Genomic DNA, 20,609 nt, shown 5'->3' with positions numbered 1-20,609 from the left:
CGGTGATAGTCGGCAGCATAAAATTTGTAGGCAGCGTTCAGTAGTGTGGTGGCGCGATAGTTCCCGCAATCCAACTTGACGCCCTTTTTGTAGATAGAACACACGATACCTTCCATCCACTCCTCCGGTAATACTTCCTCCTCCCAAATCTTGGTAATGACCCAGTGTAGTGCTCTCACCAGTGCTTCTCCACCGTATTTTAGAAGCTTGCTTGGTAGTTGATCTGCTCCAGCGGCTTTGTTGTTTTTCAACCGGCCAACCTCCTCCTCAATCTCTTGGAGGGGAGGGGCCGGAAATCTTTCGTCCTGTGCACATACTACTAAATATGTTACCACGCCACCTTCGGTACTTACAACGTCGCCATTAAGGTGCTCATCGTAATGCTGCCGCCACCTCTCGACCACCTCACGCTCGCTCGTGAGAATATTCCCGTAATTATCTCGGTACATGTCGACTTGTGGCACAAAGCCGCCGCGCGAGCGGTTCAGCTTCTCGTAGAACTTTCGTGTGTCCTTAGCGCGGTACAGCTCTTCCAACTCTTCGCGATCTCGTTCTTCCTGCTGGCGCTTCTTCATCCGGAAGACTGAGTTCTGCCTGTTCCGCGCCTGTTATGAAAATCGTTCTAGCCGTAGGCCATTTCATAAGTTAGACCTTATGCTAATCTTAGGTTTATTTGCCTGAGTGTACGTTACTCCCAGGTACCGATGACTCTTCACTGTTCCCAGATAGACGTGTGCGCCGAATATTCGGCGTGAACTCGGCGTGCATCGGCGTGGGGCTTCTCAAACAATTATGAAAAAAGTTAACTACTTTCTAATGATTGGATTACAACAAGTGGACATCTAGCTATGTGCTGCTGCAGACATTTTCTGGTTTTGATGATGGTAGCCTTTCTGAGAAGGGATACGCCGATCGGCGTGCAGTTTCCACGCTGCCGCCGCCGCCGATTGCCACGCCGATGCTTCCTGGATCGTCTTCAAACAACATAACCATAAACTTTTTCCACCAGTGCTCGGGTATAACACCCCGTTACCTATCCCCGTTTAAAAAATATAGTAGGGTATCGCGCCACTTGGGCGGTGGCTTCTATATTCGTCTGTTTTCCACTATAACTCAGTCATCTTTTGAACCAGTTGACTTTAAATGTTGTATCTCACCGCATTCCAAAATTGTGTCAATTGGTTCAAATTTGACTGAGTTATAGTGGAAAACAGACGAAAATAGAAGCCACCGCCCAAGTGGCGCAATTCCCTATATTTGATTTTTGTTGACTTGGGGAGCCGCACGACGATTCACGCCGATTTCTCATCGGCGCGGCGGCGCAAACGTCTATTTCCAGAGGGACGTCAGCGATGTTGACATCTAACGATTTGTTGTTGTTTGTGAAAAGAATCGCTTTAGTTTAGTTTAGAGAGCTCGATCAAGAGAGGCAGAGGAGATGCTCGGCGACGCTAATGAAAGTGATGCATTCGGAAAAAATATTCTATAATCAAAAATGTTGATTATTATGGCAACACAACCTGCAACATCGCATACATACAATCAAATTAAATAGTATGTTACGATTTAAAAGAAAAAAATCAAAATAACGTGTATTCACAGTTGTTTGAATCCAACGAAGAGAGAGCATCAGAAAGTGTTACACTTTGCGATGCCCGCTCATCGCTGCAGCTTGTCTATATCGGAGTATCTTCTTTGTATTCCTTCGTGAACCATGCGACTAGGCAAGAGAACATAAGCGTGTCTATTGAAACTAACCCACAAAAGGGAAGAAAACCTGCTGAGTGGTTCACTTATCACTTCGGCTGCCAAACGCTGGGCTATCTTATCTACTAACGTATCTATTTATATCTAAGAAACACCTAGAAATTCCCTAAAACGCCTCTGAAATTACTCTGAAGCTCACCCAAGTATGTCTCTAGAACAATAGAGTACAAGCTTTTAAACCCCTTGAAACCTACGGAAACGCCCTGAGAAAGTTTTCGTTTTAAAAACCCCGTTAACCCCCCTAAGACCTCCCAGGACGTCACTTGTGAGACCCCCCTAAGAACTTTCCTGAAACCCACAGAAGCTTTCTGAAATCCCCCTGAAATGCTTTCCCTTAGCACTTCTCTGTAACCCCCCCAAGTTACTAAGCTGTTCAAGCTATACGTATTTCATATATATTGCGCATATATTGGCATGCATTGCCCTACATTTACCATTAAAGTTGAATTAAAGTCGCAAGTGGCGCCACTATTGTTGACTTACGATTATACTGGTAAAATCATAATTCAACAATAGTGGCGCCACTTCCCAATATATGTGCGTTATCTATGCAATACGTACAGCTTCAACAGCTTGGTTACTTGGGCCCCTAATCCGCTTGAAGCTCTCTGAAACTTCCCCCTCCCCTGAGACCCCCGCCGAAATGCCTGAAAACTGTTTGACATCTTTCTGAAACCCTACTGAAACTCTTCGGAAGCCCTTCTGAAACGCCTTATAACGTCTATGAAATGCTCGTAAACCCCTCTAAATTCCGGCCACTCAAATTTCTTAAAAGAGACACGTTCAATGATTCAGTGATCTCTTCGTTCTTTAAAGGAAGCACGACACTAGATAATGAACTAGCATGCAACGCCCAGTGGCGCAGCCGAAAACTTTCTCCTGTCAGCTGCGGCGGGAATCGAACCCGCACTCAGCACGATGCGACTAAATGCTTGGTGGCACTAGCCGCACGACAAGCATCTTTGCATCCTAGAAGTTCATTTAGATAACGAATCAATGGGGCACGTTCGGTGTAGTACTAGATTTGTAGTAATGAGCTGAATTTTTGTATGGTGAGAAGGTCAATTCTCCGTTTCTGCAATAAAATGGTGCAAAAAGCGTGGGTATTATGATTCTTTGCCTGAATTGATGCTGTTTGAGCAAAACTTTGGATAACTATGTTGTTTATGTTGCAAGAAATAGAAAAAAACAACAACACTGTTACCCAAAGTTTTGCTCAAACAGCATAAAATTAGGCAAGGAATCATAATACCCACACTTTTTGCGCCATTTCATTGCAGAAACTGAGAATTGACCTTCTCACCATACTAAAATTCAGCTCATTACTTCAAATCTAGTACTTCACCAATCTGTCCTATTTAGCTAGAATCCCTATCTCTGCACCCCTAACTTATTACCAAAAGGAGGTTCCAGTAGTGTACTGTACACTAAAACCTGTTTTGCTATCTGGCTTGAATTTCTCAATATCTCTCTATATAAAAATTCGCGAAAAAAAAAACAACGCGGCATTAACATTTACGAACGGATGAATCGATCAGCATGGTTTTTACACGATTCGTTCCGTCTTCAGGGTGGCTGTGTTTTAATTTGGAGAAACTGTTACGAAAATCAACTAAAAAGTAAAACAATTTAATTTTACTGAATTTATTATGAGCGGGAAGAAATTCGATACGATCGCAATAAGACCAATCTAGAGTGTAGTGCTGGAATGACCCTACAACAGTTGTCAAACAATGACTACCAAAATGGCAGTAAAAAGTCTGCCGGGACAGTTAGTATTTTATATTATTCGCACCGGCAATTTCTATGTACACTAGCGCCATGTGGTACTCAAATTTGGATTTATGAAGTCTATCACCAGGAAGCGGTTGTTGTTTTGGGCGCAGTATCATAACGTCCGAGGCCATAATGTCCCAGGGCTTTATGGCGCATTTTTTCGGGGCATAACGTCCAAACATGTAAGTATGCCACGAAGTCCAAGGTAAGAAGGCACATAGGATATTATGGCGCACCTAAACTTTTGGACGTTGTGTCGCAAAAAAACGCGACTTAACGTCCGGGACAGTATGGCCTCGGACGTTGTGATCCGGCCCCGTTGTTTTGAACAACTTTGCCGCAGACAAAATGTTGCTATCTTGTCGAGGTTCCGAGAGAACTCGATACAAAGACATTGTACTCATAACCAATCTGGGAACAAAATGGAACCGAAAGAAGTTAAAAATGTGGAACTAATGTATTCGCCGCAGGTTCTCAGCGGAAGCTGCATGAAATTCCAATTGGCTTTCACTACACGTTGCTAGGATTGTGTAGGATTCCAATCACGCAAAAAGATTGAAATTGGGTAATTAAATCCTGAGATACTACAATGCAATGTCAATAGTTTCACGTTTTTAGTCCTGTACTTTACGTTACAAAAACCCGGTTGGTATAAGAAGTGTTAAGCATTATTGCTTCATAGAAGTTCATTTAGGTATTGTGCGTTGCAAGAAAAATACAATTACAGCGACTACTTTCCAAAGCCTTCAATAATGGACAAAAGGTAATCGCAGTACAAAAGCCACGTGCAGTCGCAGCAGTCATCATATCACCCGGCCTTGTGGCGATCTTTTTCAAGAATTATCAAAGAGCGCTATGCGGGAAAATTTGAAAGCAGGTCTGTTTTCTTAGGCGACTGTCCCACGCGTATCTCTGACTGCGGGTAACAGTAGTCGTGAAAGTAGATTTTATTTTGATTCGTATAATGATGAATCCATTTGCTTATGCGCCTTTTCATTTATGCGTCCTTTTTAAGCCCTACATAGAAAGAAGGAGAACTATTCACAAACAACATATTGTGCATAGAAAAATATTGATAATCGTAGTAATCTATAGATTTGTTTAGTAATAAAGATCATTCTGTTGTATCACCGGCAACAAGCGAGACGCGTATTGATGAAGTTATGGGACAAAGTCAAGCTCCATAGGAACGGAATCAACAAGTGAATAGAAGAGACTTCGAGAAGTAAGAAAATCTATCGATCAAATCATGTCAGAGATGGAAGCAATGCGGCGAACCAGCCTGGACGAAGCGGTTCCAGCGACGGATCAAGAGGTTTCGGAATGAGTGACAGCACTTCCATGCCTATGGTGGAACATCTCAAGGGCCATGACAGTCATTCGTCATGCGCCTTTGCTACGAAGATGATGCTCATCAGGGAAGTTACATGGGACACCGTAGAACAAAGTGATCAAGATCCGCCGATGCGTTCTCGCTCAGGGCATTGGCTACCATCTGCCTAAGCATTGAACCCAGTTTGGTACAGGCAGCAAAAACGGCCAAGGAAGCATGAAACAACCTGAAGGTGGCTTTTCAAGACGATGGCATGACGAAACGATTTGGGCTGCTACGGAAGCTTACCAGTATTCGCCCGGCGGAATGTTCGTCGGTGGGGCAGTACGTTAATGAGCCGATGATTATGGGCCTTGAGGCATCAGGTGCTCGGATGCGATAAAGGCCAGTGTAAGGAAGTAAAGCTATGCAACAACCCAAGGTCGAGTGGAAGCGATGGTGCGTTTATCAGTTAGCAGCGGAAGTAGGCAGCTGAGAAGTCAAGCGTGAAGTGCATCAAGCGGATGGGCCACTAGGCAGCTGAAGGCCCTACAAAGGAATCGAAAAAGAAGCATGAGAGAAAGGCGAACCATCAAGCAGCTTTCAGCGTGTTCCAGAGAAACGGTGAGTCAAATCCGGACTGGATCTATGATTCCGGCGCAACCTCTCATTTGTGCCATAGCGGTGTAGTGCTCGATGATGTAGAAGAAGTTTTACAGCGAATCAAAGTGGCAAACAAAGCGGTGTCATCTGTCGTTGCCACTGGAAACGCCAAGCTGAAAGCGGCCGTTGGAAGTGAAGTGTGCGATTTATCCGTTTCCCACGTGCTTCAAGTTCCAGATCTGGAGACCAACCTGCTCTCGGTGAGTAAGATCCGCAAGAGTGGGTACAGAGCAGTATTCACTGCTGATACGTATGAAGTGAGGTCTGCATCCAACGAACTGGTGGCAACAGGAAGAGACCTCCATCGCCTTCTTCAAACCGGAAGACTTTCGTGTACTTTCTGAAAATCAAAACAAGGTATTCTGGATTGCTTCAAAACCTTCGGGGCGTTTTCTGAAACACGGACTGGATGATGGATGAAGCTCGGATAACGGCCTCGAGTATGTGAATCAATAAATGGAGAAGTTTCTGCGGGAATCGGGATTCCATCATGAGAAGACGGTTCCGTAAAACCCGGAGCAGCATGGCCTTGCGGAGAGGATCAACCGTCTGTCGTTTGATAGTGACCTGGAGAAGCGTTATTGGGCAGAAGCCGTGGCCACGGCACGGCGTGTTCCTGATCAACAGATCTCCTACAAAAGGCCAGGATGTAACCCCCGAAGAACGATTAACTGGAAGGAAACCGAACTTGTTGGGGTTACGAGTGTTCGGCTGGAAGGTGATGTGCCACATTCCGAAAGTGCAACGTAAGAAATGGGATCCAAAATCTGGAGCAGACGTTTTCGTTGGATACAGACGAAAGCAAGGACGAAAGGGTTCCATGCAGGCAGATCGATATCATGGACTTGCAATAAACAACCGACTGTGGCGCTGTCTACCATGGAAGCCGAGTACATGACGTGGTCTGCAGCAACACAAGAAGTTGTATGGTGGCGCGAAATGAACTATTTGGTTTCCAAGATACAAATCCAATATCTTGCGACAACCGCAGTGCGTTGTACCTGGGCGATAAGGAAATTGGCTATTCATCTCGCTCAAAGCACATAGACATACGGCACCATTTTGTAAGAGAGAAGCTGAACGATGGCACAATTTAACTCCAGCATGTCAGATCGAATCCCCAGAAGGCAGATGCACTCACAAAGCCGGTCCCGATTGTCAAATTCGTTGAAGCTGCAAAAGAATTAGGATTAGTTCAAATTCCTGATCAGGAGGTTCCGACGTATCTCAGAGTGTTTCAAGGAGTCTCAGGGGCGTTTCAGGGGGTTCTAAGGGTTTCCAAGTATTCGCTAGACCGGCGCTTTAACCAACTAATACACAGAGTATGTAACAATTCTGCGGAATAGAAAGCCAAACTGACTCTGAAGCCACACTATGAACACTCCTTTTTTTATTTCAAAATCCATCTCTCTTTCGGCTTTGACGCCAATCCACAACACACTCGCGTTTGTGTCCACTAACTACAAGTGAGAGCGAATTGTTTTAATGAATCCGAGACTCACTCTCGCACTCCGCATACCCAGACACCAAGCAGTCCGTTTACTGGTGTCTAATTTAAATAGTATGCGTGGATGCTTGACGCTTGACCGCCAACTGCGCCGATGCGACGCAATCTAGGGTGCAATGATATAATATGATGATATGATATGAGATTGAGATCAATTTGTAAATTAGCCACATTTCGTGCCTTTGGTTACAAGTTTATCCAGTATGTTTCAGACATACCAGCAAATCTGGTAAATGCCAGCAAAGGGCAATATATATCATTGAATCCCTGTGGCATTGGTGTAAAAAAGCTTTTGGAAAACAATGCCTTCGAGAACTCCTGCTGAAAACCCGGTGGAACTTGTGAGGAAAAATATATGATGAATGAAAATCCTGGAAGATTCCCAAAAAAAATGTGTTTGATAGTTTTCAGCAAGAAACTCCTGGAAAATTTTCGGTAGGAACTATTGGAATGTTTGCAGAAAGAACTCCTGAAAGATATCTAGAAAGTAATTCCAGGAAGGCTCTTAGCAGAATATTCAGAAAATGCACCTGGAGGATTCTTTGAATGAACTCCTGGAAATTTATGGAAGGAAATCCTGTAGGATTCCCAGGAGGAACTCATAAAGAAGTAAAGTGCTGAATGATTCACAAAACGAACCCAGCAGTAAGTCCTGGAGAAATTCCAATGATGATTATGGAGGGAATCCAGCAGAAATCCTTACAGGAATTCATGAACGAGCTAATGAAATGAACTTCAGAAGTAATCACAAAAGGAATCACCAAGCACTCCAGCTGAAATCCCAGAAGAAACTCCTGTAGGAATCCCAGGAAGGACTTCTGGAGAAATTCCTTGACGGATCCTAGAAGGATTTCCTAGAAGATTTCCAGAAGGGGCTCTTTGAAGAGTCGCAGTAGTAACTATTGAGTAAAAATGGAGGAATCTCAGGAAGACTTTCTGAAGCTACCCCAGAATAAACTTCTGTAGGATCCTCATAAAGATTTTTTAGAGAAATATCAGGAAAAACCTTGGTAGAATTCTCGTAGGAACTTGTGAAGAAAACCCCAGAGGAATTTAAGAAAAAAAAACATTGTAAGTACATCTCAGACAGAACGTCTGAGGGAATTACGATATAATCTCTTGATTGAACCCACGAATGAATTTCATGAGAAATTCCAATTTAGAAAGGTTCAATGCCAGATACAACTCCTAAGGAAATACCAGAAGGAACTCCTGGAGAAAACCAAGGAACCAGTAACTCTTTCAGATATCCAAACAAAAACTTCTAGGAAATTACCCAGAGGAATTCCAGAAGAAATTCCAAGAGTGTATATAGAAAATCCCTAGCAGGGTACATATTACCAATGCGGTAAGCCCACGGGTATTCAGCAAGACCATGCTGAGGGTGATGAGTTCGATTCCCGGTCGGTTCAGGAACTTTTCGTAATGGAAATTAGCTTGATTTCCTTGGGCATAGAAGAGTATTTTCGTGCCTGCAACACGACATGCAAAATGGTCATTGACAAAGGAAGTTCACAGTTAATAACTGAGGAAGTGCTCATAAGACTAAACTGAGAAGCAGGCTTTCTTCCAGTTGAAATGTTGCGTTAAGAAGAAGTTAATATTGTTTTTGTGTTATTTGTCCATACAAGATATTTTTCGAACCTAGAAAGAACGTTGAAGTTCTTGGGATCTACACAACAGATTTTATCAAAATGGAAATTTCCTTAAGGTATCCCACAAGAAACAACAAATGAAAGTTTTTAAAACGTATAAGGGAATGGAGGGGGTTTTATTAGAGCTGCTATACTTACTAAGCTTTGAGATCGACCTTGTTGGCTACAAGAAAACTATAAATGTTACTTGGGGAGGTAAAAATCTAATACGTAGTCCGGTTCGAGTCAATGAAACGTTTCAATTCCCTTTGATTCTCTGGTAGGATGAACAACCTTGGATATGATTAGGTGAGCTCGTTCCATATTATTTGTCGTTTGAGATTGATTACCAGCTTGTCGATTTTGAGAGGCATTGGACGTAGAAATATAAAAGCATTGCATTTAATTAGTTAACATCACTTTCAGTTCAATTGTTAACTCTACTCCCCTTGTCTCCCCAATTTCAGATGTGCGCTCACGACTCCCTCAAGGAAATTCTCCTGGTGCAGCTGACCGACCTCAACACCTTCCAGAAAGTGATCCGTCAGGCCTCCCTGAAGCAGATCATGTTCAAGTGCGTCCAAACCCTAATGACGGCCCGACGTCCGGTCGTCACCGAACTTCGCACAAAGTTCTGTCGAACCACCAGCGTATACTATCTAGAAAATGAGAACGTCTCCGCGGTGAAGGAAGCCCCTCTGGAGAATTTTCTCGGAGCCCACGGTGAGGTTCCACACGAGGAACCAATTGGCGCCGCCGCCGCCTCCGGTGCCGCTTGCCAGGACAATCCAGATCGCCAATTTGTGGCGGCTTTTATCGAGCAGGTCGACAACGGTATCCGGTTGGGATCGTTCCTGTGCGAGTCCGGCTGGTTGGAAGAGTCACTGCATGTGTTCAACAGCACCCTGGCTATGATTCAGCTGCTGCGGGCGAGCTACTTGCGGTCGCTGATAGAACTGAACTGTCTTCAGAAGTGCGTTTGAAATCGGGATGCCAGTTGGAATAAACTTATAATTGAATGCTTTTGTCTATCTCTGATTGTAGGTTATTGTGTGCACAAACGGCCTTCTGTTGCTTCAAGGAAGCGAATATTACCTGCGCCCAGGCGTTGAACATAATAGATAAGTTGACCCAGGAACATCAACGGGAAATAAGGCGGCTACAAAGATCAGCACATGTGAATGGCGCCAGCAGCAGTGGCAGCAGTAGTAGTAGCAGCAACTGTGCTAGAAGAAAATCCCAAATTTGTTGCAGTGGGCGAGAAAGTGGGAACAGCAAAAACAGCTGCCTCGCTACTGGTGGCAGCACGTGCGCCCTGGCCGGCAGTGATAACGATAGGCTTAGTAACATACCAAACAGTTTGCTCGCCAATATTTACCAGCAGATTGCGGTGCTGCACTTCTACCGGAGCGAGTACGATCTGAGCTACCGGTGGAGCATCCGAGCGCTGAGGCATATCAGCAAGAAAACACCAGATAAGTGAGTACTAAATCGATACTTTTTAAAGTACAGTTTATATTTTGCGTATGTTAAATAAAATTTTACCGAGTAAATCCACCAAGTCTCAGGAAAAATCCTGGGACATCGGAAGGCATCACAAGAGGAATTCTTCAAAGAATTCCGGGATAATTCCTGAAGGAATCCTGGTAGCAATCCTGAAAGGAAATCCGGGACATCTGGAACCGGTCCGAAATGTTACCGGTTCAGATATGATCGAAGACTATTTTCCTGCTTATCGTTAATCAGGTTATAGAAAAAGCGTCTTTTTAATGTGTCGCATGCATGGGTTTGGTTCACTTTTATATTTGGCCACTTTCGGCGGGACATCCGGAACCGGTTCCGGAATACTACCGGTTCAAATATGGTCTGATATTATTTTCCTGCTTATCATTCATCAGGATCTAGAAAAAAGCGGCGATTAGATGTGTCGCATGAATAGGTTCGATTCACTTTTATATTTGGCCACTTCCGGCGGGACACCCGGAACCGGTCCGGAATGTTACCGGTTCAGATATGATCTAAGACTATTTTCCTGCTTATCGTTAATCAGGTTATAGAAAAAAGCGTCCTTTTAATGTGTCGCATGAACGGGTTTGGTTTACTTTTATATTTGGCCACTGTCGGTGGGACATCCGGAACCGATTCCGGAATACTACCGGTTCAAATGTGGTCTGATATTATTTTCCTACGTATCATTCATCAGGATCTAGAAAAAAGCGGCGATTTGATGTGTCGCATGAATGGTTTTGGTTCACTTTTATATTTGACCTCTTTCGGCGGGACATCCGGAACCGGTTCCGGAATACTGCCGGTTCCAATATGGTCTGATATTATTTTCCTGCTTATCATTCATCAGGATCTAGAAAAAAGCGGCAATTTGATGTGTCGCATGAATAGGTTTGGTTCACTTTTATATTTGGTCACTTCCGGCGGGACACCCGGAACCGGTTCCGGAATGCTATCGGTTCAGATATGGTCTGAGGCTATTTTCCTGCTTCCCGTTCAACAGATAATCGAAAATGCCGTGGTTTGATGGGTCGCATGCATGGGTTTGTTGCATTTTCATTTCTGGCCCCTTCCTGGGGTACCGGTCCGGAACACCCAAATGGCCATATCTCCGGAACGGCTGGACCGATCAGAACCATTTTCAATAGGAAACAATGGGGCAATATACCCCGTCGAATGAACCATCGGTCGTTGAAATCGGTTTATATTTACTATCCAAATATGAGGTGACCTTTTTGTACACATACACACACACATACATACACACAGACATCATCTCAACTCGTCGAGCTGAGTCAATTGGTATATATGACTTGACCCCTCCGGGGGCTCTATACAATTTTCGTTTTTGAAGTGAACATATAGCCTTTCGGTACACCTTGGTGCAGGAGAAAGGCAAAAATCGAAGAATCCCGAGGGTAATCCTTGAAAATGCTACTGAAGGAAACCCTCTAGAAATGCAGGGAGGAATTACTTACGGAACTCCACGAAGAATTTCAGGAGGAATCCTTGACAGAATCCTGCTGAAATCGCTAAAAGATTCCCATGAGAAATCGCTAAGGCAAACAGTGCACTTCCAAGGACTTCTCCAGCAACTCTAACTCTGGTGTATCTTCATGAAATCTTCTAGGGATTCCTCTTGGGATTTCTCCTGGCATTCTACATTGAATTTTTCCGGGCAATCTTACTGGGATTCGTCCAAAAGAATCTCCCCCGATTCCTTCAGGGACTCCTAGCATAGATTGTGACCCGTTGATTCTGATATCTAATTTCGAAGTTCTGGCTTCTGGTTTCCATCTTTTGTCTATCTAGATTGTGATTTCTAGCTTCTGGTTTTGGACTTCCATCTTCTAGTTCTGGCATCTGGCTTCTTGTTCGTGCTACTGGTTCCTGACTTCAAGGTTCTAGCTGCTGGCTTCTATATTGTTGCTTTTGACCTCAGGCTTCTGGTTTTCGACTTCGAACTTGTGGCTTCTGGTTTCTGACTACGAGATTTTTGTCCATCCCCTCGGATCCTTGTGTCTGGTTTCGAAGTTCAAGGTTCTAATTGCTGGCTTCTGGTTTCCGGCTTCGTACTTCTCGATTGTGGCCTCTTGCTTCTGGTTTCATACTTTATGTTTCTGGTTCTTGCTAGGTTCTGGTTCTGACAACAAGTTCCAGGCTTTTGACCTCTGGTTTTTGGTTTTATGGCCTCTGATTCTTAGATTGTAGTCTCTAGATTCTGGTTTCTGACTTCAAGCTGCTGTTTCTGACTATCGACATCTAGTTTGTAACTTCTAGCTTCTGGTTACTGATTTCAAGCCCGGCTGATTTCAAGTTCCAGGCTTTTGACCTCTGGTTTTTGGTTTTATGGCCTCTGATTCTTAGATTGTAGTCTCTAGATTCTGGTTTCTGACTTCAAGCTGCTGTTTCTGACTTCCGACATCTAGTTTGTAACTTCTAGCTTCTGGTTTGTGATTTCAAGGATCTAAATTCTTGCCCCTATATTTTGGCTTTTGACCTCACAGGTTTCCGGCTTTTAACTTCTTCATTGTAGCTTCTGGATGTTGGTTCCTGACTTCAACGTTTTGACTTCTGAGTTCAAGGTTCTGGTTTCTAGCTTTTGACCTCTGGTTTCTAGTTTCCGGCTTCGGACTTTCAGATTGTGGCTTCTTGCTACTGGTTTCTCACTTCATGGTTTTGGATCTTGCTAGATACTGGTTCCTGCCTTCAAGATCCCGGCTTCTGACCTCTGGTTTCTGGTTTCCAGCTTTTGATTTCTAAATTGTGGCATCTAGATTCTAGTTGCTAGGTTCTGGTTCTGACAACAAGTTCCAGGCTTCTGGCCTCTGGTTTTTGGTTTTCTGGCTTCTGATTCTTAGATTGTGGTATCTAGATTCTGGTTTCTGACTTCAAGCTACTGTTTCCGACTTCCGACATCTTAGATCTAATTTGAAACTTTTAGTTTCTGGTTTCTGATTTCTTGCTTCATGGCTCTTGCCAGGTTCTGGTTTCTGACTTCTGGATCCCGGCCTTTAATCTCTGTTTTCTGGTTTCCAGCGTCTGATTTCTAGACTGTGGCCTCTAGGTTCTGGTTTCTAATTTCGATTTTCTGGCTTCTGGTTTCAGACATCTGTCTTCTAGATTGTGACTTATAGATTCTGGTTTCTGACGTCAAACTTCTGATTCTAGCTTCTGACTTCTTGTTTGTAACTTCTAGCTTCTGGTTTCTGACTTCAAGGTTTGAGTTTCTGGCTTCTAAATTCTGGATTTTGACCTCCGGCTTCTGGTTTCCGGCTTCGGACTTCCAGATTGTGGCTTCTTGCTACTGGTTTCATACTTCATGGTTTTGGATCTTGCTAGGTACTGGATCCTGCCTTCAAGATCCCGGCTTCTGACCTCTGGTTTCTGGTTTCCAGCTTTTGATTTCTAAATTGTGGCATCTAGATTCTAGTTGCTAGGTTCTGGTTCTGATAACAAGTTCCAGGCTTCTGGCCTCTGGTTTCTGGTTTTCTGGCCTCTGATTCTTAGATTGTGGTCTCTAGATTCTGGTTTTTGACTTCAAGCTGCTGTTTCTGACGTCCGACATCTAGTTTGTAACTTCTAGCTTCTGGTTTCTGATTTCAAGGATCTGGTTTCTTGACCCTATATTTTGGCTTTTGACCTCTCACGGGTTTCCAACTTTTAACTTCTTCATTGTAGCTTCTGGATGTTGGTTTCTGACTTCAAAGTTTTGACTTCTTGTGTTTGGTTTCTGAGTTAAAGGTTCTGGTTTCTAGCTTTTGACCTCTGGCTTCTAGTTTCTGGCTTCGAACTTCTAGATTGTGGCTACTTTTTTCTGGTTTCTTGCTTCATGGTTCTTGCTAGGTTCTGGTTTCTGCCTTCAGGATCCCGGCCTCTAATCTCTGTTTTCTGGTTTCCAGCGTCTGATTTCTAGACTGTGGCCTCTAGGTTCTGGTTTCTAATTTCGATTTTCTGGCTTCTGGCTTCTGATTTCAGACATATGTCTTCTAGATTGTGACTTCTAGATTCTGGTTTCTAACTTCAAACTTCTGATTCTAGCTTCTGACTTCTTGTTTGTAACTTCTAGCTTCTGGTTTCTGACTTCAAGGTTTGAGTTTCAGGCTTCTAGATTCTGGCTTTTGACCTCCGGCATCTGGTTTCCGGCTTGGGACTTCCAGATTGTGGCTTCTTGCTATTGGTTTCTTACTTCAAGGTTTTGGATCTTGCTAGGTACTGGTTCCTGCCTGGTTCTGGTTCTGACAACAAGATCCAGGCTTCTGGCCTGAGGTTTTTGGTTTTCTGGCCTCTGATTCTTAGATTGTGACCTCTAGATTCTGGTTTCTGACTTCAAGCTGCTGTTTCTGACTTCCGACATCTAGTTTGAAACTTCTAGCTTCTGGTTTCTGATTTCAAGGATTTGGTTTCTTGCCCCCTGGCTTTTGACCTCTCACTGGTTTCCGGCTTTTAACTTCTTCATTGTAGCTTCTGGGTGTTGGTTTCTGATTTCTAAGTTTTGACTTCTTGTGTTTGGTTTCTGAGTTCAAGGTTGTGGTTTCTAGCTTTTGACCTCTGGTTTCTAGTTTCCGGCTTCGAAATTCTAGATTGTGGCTACTTGTTTCTGGTTTCTTGCTTCATGGTTCTTGCTAGGTTCTGCTTTCTGACTTCAGGATCCCGGCCTCTAATCTCTGTTTTCTGGTTTCCAGTGTCTGATTTCTAGACTGTGGCCTCTAGGTTCTGGTTTCTAATTTCGATTTTCTGACTTCTGGTTTCAGACATCTGTCTTCTAGATTGTGACTTCTAGATTCTGGTTTCTAACTTCAAACTTCTGGTTCTAGCTTCTGACTTCTTGTTTGTAACTTCTAGCTTCTGGTTTCTGACTTCAAGGTTTGAGTTTCTGGCTTCTAGATTCTGGCTTTTGATGTCCGGCTTCTGGTTTCCGGCTTCGGACTTCCAGATTGTGGTTTCTTGCTACTGGTTTCTTACTTCAAGGTTTTGGATCTTGCTAAGTACTGGTTTCTGCCTTCAAGATCTCGGCTTCTGACCTCTGGTTTCTGGTTTCCAGCTTTTGATTTCTAAATTGTGGCATCTAGATTCTAGTTGCTTGGTTCTGGTTCTGACAACAAGTTCCAGGTTTCTGACCTCTGGTTTTTAGTTTTCTGGTTTCTGACTTCAAGCTGCTGATTCTGACTTCCGACATCTTAGATCTAGTTTGTAACTTCTAGCTTCTGGTTTCTGATTTCAAGGATCTGGTTTCTTGCCCCTATATTTTGGCTTTTGACCTCTCACTGGTTTCCGGCTTTTAACTTCTTCATTGTAGCTTCTGGATGTTGGTTTCTGACTTCAAAGTTTTGATTTCTTGTGTTTGGTTTCTGAGTTCAAGGTTCTGGTTTCTAGCTTTTGACCTCTGGCTTCTAGTTTCCGGCTTTGAACTTCTAGATTGTGTCTACTTGTTTCTGGTTTCTTACTTCATGGCTCTTGCTAGGTTCTGGTTTCTGACTTCAGGATCCCGGCCTCTAATCTCTGTTTTCTGGTTCCAGCTTCTGATTTCTAGATTGTGGCCTCTAGGTTCTGGTTTCTAATTTCGATGTTCTGGCTTCTGGTTTCAGACATCTGTCTTCTAGATTGTGACTTCTAGATTCTGGTTTCTGACTTCAAACGTCTGGTTCTAGCTTCTGACTTCTTGTTTGTAACTTCTAGCTTCTGGTTTCTGACTTCAAGGTTTGAGTTGCTGGCTTCTAGATTCTAGATTCTAGATTCTGGCTTTTGACCTCCGGTTTCTGGTTTCCGGCTTCGGACTTCCAGATTGTGGCTTCTTGCTACTGGTTTCTTACTTCATGGTTTTGGATCTTGCTAGGTACTGGTTCCTGCCTTCAAGATCCCGGCTTCTGACCTCTGGTTTCTGGTTTCCAGCTTTTGTTTTCTAAATTGTGGCATCTAGATTCTAGTTTCTGATTTTTGACTTCTAGATTATGGCTACGCTTCTTTTTATCTCTGTTAACTAGATTTCTAATGCGAGGCTACTTCATATCGGCGTTCAAGCTTCTGATTTATGGTCTGTGAATTCTCGATATTGGCTTGTTCTGGCTTTAGCTTTCTAGCTTCTGGTTTTGACTTCATAATTCTGATTTCTAGAAATCTGGGTTCTGACTTCTAGCTTCCGGTCTTTTATTCTGCTGAACTTCAGGTCTTCTTGACTTCTGGTCTTGTGGCATTCTGGTCTTTTGGTCTTGTGGACTTGTGGTCTTCTGGTCTTTTGTAATGTTATTAGTTATTAAACGCCCTCTGTCTTTCTCTTCCAGAATCACCGTAGACGTCCTCCGGCAGGTGGCCAAGTCCTGCGTCGTCAAACGTCAATTCCAACTAGCCAGTATGCTGATCAAACAGGCGGTCTGTCGGGCGCAGAACAGCTTCGGCACCAGCCATCAAAAGTACGCCGATGCCTTGCTAGACTACGGGTTCTTCCTGTTGAACGTGGACTCCATAGCGAACAGCGTAGCGGTCTACAGGGAAGCGCACGAAATTCTCTGCCGGATCTTCGGACCCCGCAATCTGCACGTGGCGGTGGCCCACGAAGATCTGGCCTACTGTCTGTACGTTCTAGAGTACAGTTCCGGAAAGTTCAACTCGGCCACGGAAAATGTGGAACAGGCAATTGACATCATGAAAGAACTGGTGCCATCCAATCATCTGATGTTGGCCTCGGCCAAGCGAGTCAAGGCCTTGATCCTGGAGGAGATCGCCCTCGATACGATGGCCTCTACGGTCGACTATAACAAATGCAAGCGTTTGCTGTTGCAATCGGAGAAGCTGCATCATTCCGCCTTGCGTCTTTCGCTGGAGGCCTTCGGAGAGAACAACGTTCAGACGGCGAAACACTACGGAAATCTGGGCCGATTGTACCAGTCGATGTCCAAGTACGACGCAGCCGAACGAATGCACAAGCGGGCGATCAAGATCAAAACGTCCATTCTGGGACCGTACGACTACGAAGTGGGACTTTCGGTGGGACATTTGGCGTCGCTCTACAACTACCACATGAAGAAGCACCAGGAAGCGGAGGATCTGTACCTGAAGAGCATCGATATCAGTTTGCGGCTGTTTGGCGAGTCGTACTCCGGGCTGGAGTATGACTACCGGGGGTTGATCCACATCTACGATATTACCGGCGACCACAGGCGGTACCATCAGTACATGACGATCCTGGAGGATTGGCGAATGCAGCGGGAGGACAACCAGGCTGTGAAGGTGAGTGAAGTTGTTGATGTTAACATTGTTCTTTAATTATGCGGGCTTTCCGCATTAGCTTTGGGAGTCTTCTCAGAGCATCTTTCAGAAGCCAACAAAGCACCCATCAGAAGTCTGTGGGGCTTCCAGCAGAAGCCTAGGAGGCTTTCGTCAGAAGCCTGCGGAGTAGTGCGGAGCTTCCGTCAGAAGCCTGCGGGGCTTCCGTCAGAAGCCTGCGAGGCTTCCGTCAGAAGCCTGCGGGGCTTCCGTCAGAAGCCTGCGGGGCTTCCGTCAGAAGCCTGCGGGGCTTTCTTCAGAAGCCTGCGGGGCTTCCGTCAGAAGCCTGCGGGGCTTCCGTCAGAAGCCTGTGGGGCTTCCGTCAGAAGCTTGCGGGGCTTCCGTCAGAAGCCTGCGGGGCTTCCGTCAGAAACCTGCGGGGCTTCCGTCAGAAGCCTGCGGGGCTTCCGTCAGAAGCCTGCGGGGCTTCCGTCAGAAGCCTGCGGGGCTTCCGTCAGAAGCCTGCGGGGCTTCCGTCAGAAGCCTGCGGGGCTTCCGTCAGAAGCCTGCGGGGCTTCCGTCAGAAGCCTGCGGGGCTTCCGTCAGAAGCCTTCGGGGCTTCCGTCAGAAGCCTGCGGGGCTTCCGTCAGAAGCCTGCGGGGCTTCCGTCAGAAGCCTGCGGGGCTTCCGTCAGAAGCCTGCGGGGCTTCCGTCAGAAGCCTGCGGGGCTTCCGTCAGAAGCCTGCGGGGCTTCCGTCAGAAGCCTGCGGGGCTTCCGTCAGAAGCCTGCGGGGCTTCCGTCAGAAGCCAGCGGGGCTTCCGTCAGCAGCCTGCGGGGCTTCCGTCAGAAGCCTGCGGGGCTTCCGTCAGAAGCCTGCGGGGCTTCCGTCAGAAGCCTGCGGGGCTTCCGTCAGAAGCCTGCGGGGCTTCCGTCAGAAGCCTGCGGGGCTTCCGTCAGAAGCCTGCGGGGCTTCCGTCAGAAGCCTGCGGGGCTTCCGTCAGAAGCCTGCGGGGCTTCCGTCAGAAGCCTGCGGGGCTTCCGTCAGAAGCCTGCGGGGCTTCCGTCAGAAGCCTGCGGGGCTTCCGTCAGAAGCCTGCGGGGCTTCCGTCAGAAGCCTGCGGGGCTTCCGTCAGAAGCCTGCGGGGCTTCCGTTAGAAGCCTGCGGGGCTTCCGTTAGAAGCCTGCGGGGCTTCCGTTAGAAGCCTGCGGGGCTTCCGTTAGAAGCCTGCGGGGCTTCCGTTAGAAGCCTGCGGGGCTTCCGTTAGAAGCCTGCGGGGCTTCCGTTAGAAGCCTGCGGGGCTTCCGTTAGAAGCCTGCGGGGCTTCCGTTAGAAGCCTGCGGGGCTTCCGTTAGAAGCCTGCGGGGCTTCCGTTAGAAGCCTGCGGGGCTTCCGTTAGAAGCCTGCGGGGCTTCCGTTAGAAGCCTGCGGGGCTTCCGTTAGAAGCCTGCGGGGCTTCCGTTAGAAGCCTGCGGGGCTTCCGTTAGAAGCCTGCGGGGCTTCCGTTAGAAGCCTGCGGGGCTTCCGTTAGAAGCCTGCGGGGCTTCCGTTAGAAGCCTGCGGGGCTTCCGTTAGAAGCCTGCGGGGCTTCCGTTAGAAGCCTGCGGGGCTTCCGTTAGAAGCCTGCGGGGCTTCCGTTAGAAGCCTGCGGGGCTTCCGTTAGAAGCCTGCGGGGCTTCCGTTAGAAGCCTGCGGGGCTTCCGTTAGAAGCCTGCGGGGCTTCCGTTAGAAGCCTGCGGGGCTTCCGTTAGAAGCCTGCGGGGCTTCCGTTAGAAGCCTGCGGGGCTTCCGTTAGAAGCCTGCGGAGCTTCCGTTAGAAGCCTGCGGGGCTTCCGTTAGAAGCCTGCGGGGCTTCCGTTAGAAGCCTGCGGGGCTTCCGTCAGAAGCCTGCGGGGCTTCCGTCAGAAGCCTACGGGGCTTCCGTCAGAAGCCTACGGGGCTTCCTTCAGAAGCCTACGGGGCTTCCTTCAGAAGCCTACGGGGCTTCCTTCAGAAGCCTACGGGGCTTCCTTCAGAAGCCAACGGGGCTTCCTTCAGAAGCCTACGGGGCTTCCATCTGAAGCCAGCGGGGCTTCCGTCAGAGCTTGCAGAGCTCCTTTAATGAATGCATCCTTTTGCGTCTATCCCCTTCCAGAACAACTATCTGGCAACGAACAGCGAGGACATCACGATGGAGGAAGTGACCCGGAAGTTTTTCGAAATGTGCAGCAACTGCATAACGGGAAGCGTTCCGCTCAGCGAAAGCGACGGCAGTATCAACTACACCCTGCTGGAGGCGGACGGCGTTCGGCCCGAGTGTGTCTGCGGTAACGATTGCGCCGGAGATAGTAGTGACACCGCATCTCCTCCGCATGCTGTTGCGGAGGCCGTGGTTGTGGCACCGCCTGCTGCCGTTGCCGCAGCCCCCGCTGCAGACGAGGTTCTCAGAAGTGCTTAGGTAATTCTCGATTGCTTGGATCGTTTCCGAATGTTCCGAAATTTAGTGGGAGGTAAGTTTCTTCTTTCTCTCGATTCTGAGCAAGAAAATCTCTCGAAATGTTAAATAACTCGACAACCGTCGAACGATTTCATCACAATGTACTTAGATATTGAAGTTTCCGATGGATTCGTCCATTGACGGCAGCACAAAGAACTCGATGCAACTATCTCCTAAAATTTCGCGTAGAAATCATACAAACAGCGACTTTGTAGGAAACTGAGAACTCAACTGATCATTTTTAGATTATTTTCATGTCGAAAGCACTGTGCTTCAACTTAATTCTGATTTTTGGTTGCAATTCGCTTCAGCAATAATATTTTTTGTTGCTTCGATACGCTTGTGATGATGATAATGATGACGACGATCAAGATTGAAATAGAAACCTATTACATTACTCTGTATTTGATATAAATTTCTTTTGCGAATTATGCTAACCTACAAGTGAAAAAATACATCTGAAAGCAAACGTCAGTGATCGTTAACAAAATGCAGAATTATATTAGTAATAATAGATGCAAATTTTATTCAGTTGAATAACGATCAAGAGATTCTTTAGCTAATGCGGTATCCGAAAGCCTTTGCCTTTGAAACTCTGTTAAGACACAGTAGATCTTGTAACTAAGTTCGACTGTCAGGGCCATCTGAACGAAGCCAAAATGCTCGCCAGATCAAGTTCAACCGGGTTTACCCATCTTGTCCGCTCGCTTTTTGTGCCTAGCCAAAAGCTGGTAATAAATAGCCAGCAGCTAGAAGCCAGAAATTA

At 46.0% G+C, this 20,609-nt stretch overlaps 1 protein-coding gene across 1 annotated transcript in view; it reads left to right on the top strand.

Annotated features, from left to right (window-relative positions):
• LOC115256383 (amyloid protein-binding protein 2-like) overlaps positions 1 to 20,383 on the top strand; it is a 43,121-nt gene extending 22,738 nt beyond the window's left edge. Inside the window, exons 3-6 of the mRNA XM_029854779.2 lie at positions 9,127 to 9,632; positions 9,704 to 10,138; positions 16,447 to 17,392; positions 19,502 to 20,383. Of these exons, the coding sequence (XP_029710639.2) occupies positions 9,127 to 9,632; positions 9,704 to 10,138; positions 16,447 to 17,392; positions 19,502 to 19,804 (2,190 nt within the window). The 3' untranslated portion in view covers positions 19,805 to 20,383. The remainder of the gene's footprint in view (positions 1 to 9,126; positions 9,633 to 9,703; positions 10,139 to 16,446; positions 17,393 to 19,501) is intronic.
• Positions 20,384 to 20,609: the final 226 nt, after the last annotated feature.

The sequence above is a fragment of the Aedes albopictus genome, chromosome 1 (assembly GCF_035046485.1).
Source record: "Aedes albopictus strain Foshan chromosome 1, AalbF5, whole genome shotgun sequence".
In the NCBI taxonomy this organism is placed as follows: Eukaryota; Metazoa; Arthropoda; class Insecta; order Diptera; family Culicidae; genus Aedes; species Aedes albopictus.
This window is presented reverse-complemented; position numbering and strand designations above follow the sequence as displayed.